The sequence below is a fragment of the Homarus americanus genome, unplaced genomic scaffold (assembly GCF_018991925.1).
Source record: "Homarus americanus isolate GMGI-L3 unplaced genomic scaffold, GMGI_Hamer_2.0 scaffold54968, whole genome shotgun sequence".
Lineage (NCBI taxonomy): Eukaryota > Metazoa > Arthropoda > Malacostraca > Decapoda > Nephropidae > Homarus > Homarus americanus.
Window position 1 is genome coordinate 3,067 of NW_024752730.1, and position 4,912 is coordinate 7,978.

At 40.8% G+C, this 4,912-nt stretch overlaps 1 protein-coding gene across 1 annotated transcript; it reads right to left on the reverse strand.

The window, feature by feature from the left end:
• Positions 1–341: 341 nt before the first annotated feature.
• Positions 342–4,625, reverse strand: LOC121855175 (integrin alpha-PS2-like; the record flags this gene model as incomplete). Its single annotated transcript, XM_042350041.1, has 4 exons — positions 342–350; positions 3,512–3,806; positions 3,943–4,154; positions 4,421–4,625. Coding segments are annotated over 4 exons (721 nt in total), but the record flags the coding sequence as incomplete, so codon positions are not given.
• Between the last annotated feature and the right edge of the window lie 287 nt (positions 4,626–4,912).

Genomic DNA, 4,912 nt, shown 5'->3' on the forward strand with positions numbered 1-4,912 from the left:
AATCTCTGGGTTGAAAATTAGACATGTAAGTCTGGTTGTCACCGAGATGATTGTTATTTACTGTAAAGTGTTAATGTAAGTAATCAAAGAATTTGTCTTATGAATAAAGAGAAAACTATATACTGTACAGTAATAAAAAGATAAAAATAAGAACAAATAAGAGTAGGAGAATATTGTGTGTGGAAGACAAATGTTTATCTGGGAGCAGAGGGGAGGGTGGCTCCCTCCCCTTCTCTCCCACAAGATTCCTTTAACACTTCTTTATGTAATTCCACTATAATTCTCATATACCAGTAATTTAGGATCATTTGGTGCCAGGTTGATAAAATATCCTAAAAGAATTAACTTTCCTGAAAAAAAAAATCCACATTGAACACCAGGACTCATTGTTTACTAAAAGCAAACAGCTGATTGGCTTACCACAATGTTTGTCTTCAACACTTGGTAAATTAGTACAGTACAGTTGTGTACTTATCATCACTTAATAAATACTATTGCAGTGTATTTATCATCACTTAATAAATACTATCGTAGTGTATTTATCATCACTTAATAAATACTATCGTAGTGTATTTATCATCACTTAATAAGTAATATTGTAGTGTACAGTCCTGTATTATGCATCTGCATATACCCTGGTTTATTCATTAATCATTTGTCTAAGTACAAATAGCCAAACTGACTCATCACATAACACTCAAAGGTGGTAAATAACATTTTTAAGAAGGTATCTTCATATCTAATACTATACAGTGTGTTATAGTGACCCCTCTTGTAATCTGGTCGACTGAAAGCTCTCACACGAATGCATCTTGAGTAAATAACCTTCTGATACAGTTTATCCTTTTATTTTCAAGTCATATTGCAAATTATATACAGTACAGTATTACCCCGCTTTATGCAGTTTTTTTTTACGTGTTTCCACTTTTACGCGGTACCCTGCCAGACCCGGGATGCTCACTTTACGCAGTGGGTGTACTCTTTTACGCGGAGAGCGGCTGTCGGTCATCTCGCGCCGCGCCATTATTGGATTCAAACCTCCCTCCGTCTCTCCCATCCATCCCGCCATGTTGGGTAAGCGGTGCGAGTAGGTTTTGGAAAAAGCTACCTTCCAAGACCTTCGTTGTCAAGACTGCCAGCAAGTGTCGGGGCCGGAATTGCAGAAGGAGCGCATCACCGTCCTGTTTTCCACCAATGCCTCCGGTACCTGTAAGCTCAAGTTATCGGTGATCCACACAGCACGCAAGCCGCACGCCTACAAGAGCATGGACATGACCAAGCTAAATGTCCACTGGCTGACCGCACGTAAGGCGTGGATGTTCTCTACTCTGTCCCTCTCCTGGTTTAATGACTGTTTCATTCCCGACGTGAAGAAATTCTGTGAGCAACAGAATGTTCCATTCAAGATTTTGTTGCTGCTTGACAACGCACCAGGACACTCGCCCCTACTGTTGGATCGTCACCCCAACGTAAAAGTGGTCTTCCTTCCTCCCAACACTACGTCATTAATCCAGCCCATGGACCAAGAATTAATTTGCAATGTGAAAGCTGCATTCTCTGCAAAGAAGTTTAAGCTCCTGAACGACTATACCAACACCAAGGATGAGTTGCGTAACCTGGGTGACACCGATAGCAAGAGCGAAGAGGACGAGGAACAACAGTTGGCAGAGCAAAAAGTACAGTAAAACCTCGATTAACCGACCACATATGGGGGGAAGGGGCCGACGGATAATCCGAAAGGTCGGTTAATAGCACATAAAGTCTACGGAAATAAAACATACTTTTTCAAAGTACCTTTCCCTAACCTACCTCATTTAATTCCCTCTATTCATTTTTGGTCATTTGCCATTCATATTTCAATAGAATTTGCTTTAAAAAATTAACCACTTTAGTAAATAAATATGAACCAGCACAGAAACCGTGAATAAAAAATGGAAAAGACATAGAACATATGTCATCACAAAAATTGTGACCAAGTTCCAGGTTGCTCATCTGAATTTTTACCTCATTTACACACAATTGCAGGGTCTCAATTGTTTCTCTTACTATTGACAACACAACATACATACAGGTACATTGTTTCTCACTCTTGATTTTTTTTTCATTTTTGCATTTCTTTATGGTTCTTTATTACTATTATTATTATTATTATTATCATGATCATTATTAATATTATTGCATTATCGCCCCCCAGGTCCCGATATGGGTCAGTGTCCGGGTGGGCTAATCCCTGTAAAAAAAAAAAAAAAAATTAGGAGTTCGGGATTAACGGTTAATCCGAAAGTCGGTTAATCAAGGTTTTACTGTATATATATATGTATGTATGTATGTATGTATGTATGTATGTATGTATGTATGCATGTATGTATGGATGGCGTGATGGATGGGATATATATATATATATATATATATATATATATATATATATATATATATATATATATATACAGTATATATACTGTATATATATATATATATATATATATATATATATATATATATAATACGTATATATATATATATATATAGCAGGTAATATATATATATAGTATATATATATATATATATATATATATATATATATATATATATATATATATAGAATATATATAATATATAATATATATATAATATATATATATATATAATATATATATATAATATATATATACAATATATATATAATATATATATATAATACATATTATATATATATATATATAATATATAATATATATTATATATATATATATATATATATATATATTTAATATATATATAATATATATATATACAGTCAACCCTCACTTTACGCGGTCCCACATTCCGCGTTTCCACGTTTACGCGGTGCCCTGCCGGAACCCAGGATGCTCACATTCCGCGGTGCGTGTACCCCTTTACGCGGAGAGCGGCTGGCGAGCCGCGCCATTTTTGGATCCAAACCTCCCGCCATCCGCCATGTTGTGTAAGCTGCGCGAACATGGTGCGCACAAGGTCGCCCAGTCATCAAAACATTACCAGTTCTTCACCCGCCACCCACCACAGCCGGCCCAAGTCAGTGATAGTGATAATTATGGTGAGGATATGGACTTATATGGACTTTGGGGAGTTTGACAAAGAGGCCCTGCAAGCCTCTGTGGTGGATAGTGATACAATTGATACAAGTGACACAGGTGAGGGCCAATAATCTGCCCTCTGCCTCGGAACCAACCGCCCATCCCCGTGTGCCCAGCCATTTTTCTACTAATGTAAGTGTTAAAAAACCTAATATTATTGATATTTCTCTTAATTATTAATTGTGTGTGCATACCATCATAAAGTTAAGATAATATTTTTACTACAACATAGTTGTGTGTCGTCAAAAAGTGGAGTTTGGGGATCGGCCCGGACTCCATTTCAATTAATCCCATATGTTATGTTATTCACTTTACGCGTTTCTCACTTTACGGACTCTCTCTCTCTCTCTCTCTCCTTCTCTCTCTCTCTCTCTCTCACACACACACACACCTACCTCTCTCTCAAGGCCCAGGTAGTTGACGTCAGGTACAGAATGACACACGGCTGGCTGGGCCACGTCAGGAGCATCGAGGAGATAGAGTAGTGGGTCATCAGTGAGAGTCCTAGTGGGCCACAGGAGGAAGATGAGGGCAGAGGGCAGGTCTGAGGGGCCCCTGTTGGTGACGTCATACACATGGGTGACCTGGGGGCCGATCTCTCTCTCGTGGGTGATGCTGCCCTCCTCACCCACCAGGCCCATCCCGTAGAGCGAGGCGTTGTAGTCAAAGGGTCCGTCTGGCCACGATATCCTGTAGGAGAGGGAGAGTGTGAGTGTGTGGTGGTGGTGAGGTTAACTTTCGGATCAACAGAAATATTCACAAAAACATAATTATTTTTCCCTTATCTCATATATATATAACCTAACCTAACCCCATAGAGACTCACCCCTTAATATCAATGAGGGTCTTGACGGTGACCGGGAGGGCGAGGGCCATGTGGTTGTCGTAGGTGTTGAGGTCGGCCTCGGGGTTGGTGGAGGTCGCCCTCACGTGGAACTCTAGGGCTGTGTCGTTCACCTGGTCATGCTTAGGTTGGAACACCAGTTCGAGGCTCACGTTCGTCAGCGCTGGCAATGGGTTGCCCATGTCGCACACCACCTGCGGGGTACACAGACTATTGTGTGTACTTGTGTTTACACCTACATTTACACCTGGACGTTTGTATACACGTACATGTACACCTAAAAGTTTACTAATGGGTTTGTATTGTTTGAGAGTCTGCACTCTAGTGTTCATTATATTCTGTCTCTCTCTCTCTCTCTCACATTTTTGTCTGGCCTAATGTCTCTCTCTCACACATACCTTCTCTCTCTCTCTCTCTCTCTTACACACACACACACACACACACACACACACACACACACCTCCTCTAGGTCGCCCTTGGTGTTGGAGGAGCAGATGGGGGTGACATCCACGGCGGTGTTGGCCAGGAGGAGGAACTTGGTGAAGGCGGCGCCCCTGGGGACCTGCACCACCAGCTTGGCCTCGAAGGCGTCGTCCCCGGCGTTCTGGACTCTGGCCGTGGCCACAAGGTCCTTCTCAGACCCCAGCACATACTCCCCAGCATCCCTGTGTGTAGATATAACAAGTGTGAGGTGAGGTGAGGTTAGCCTAGGTTAGTTTTTTCTTTTTTTTTCTTTTTACGGGAATTAGCCCAACCGGGCACAGGTCGAACGACCCACAACGGGGCCTAGGGGGCGAAAAAATAAGAACAGAAAAAATTTCAAAATAGAAAAGAAAAAGGTTATATTAATCTACACCACGAAGATGCCGGAAAACCAGCTTTTTAAAGTGAGACAGATTGTATGAGTATGGAAACACAGAAGAAGGCAGCGCATTCCACAGTTTGGCTGTGT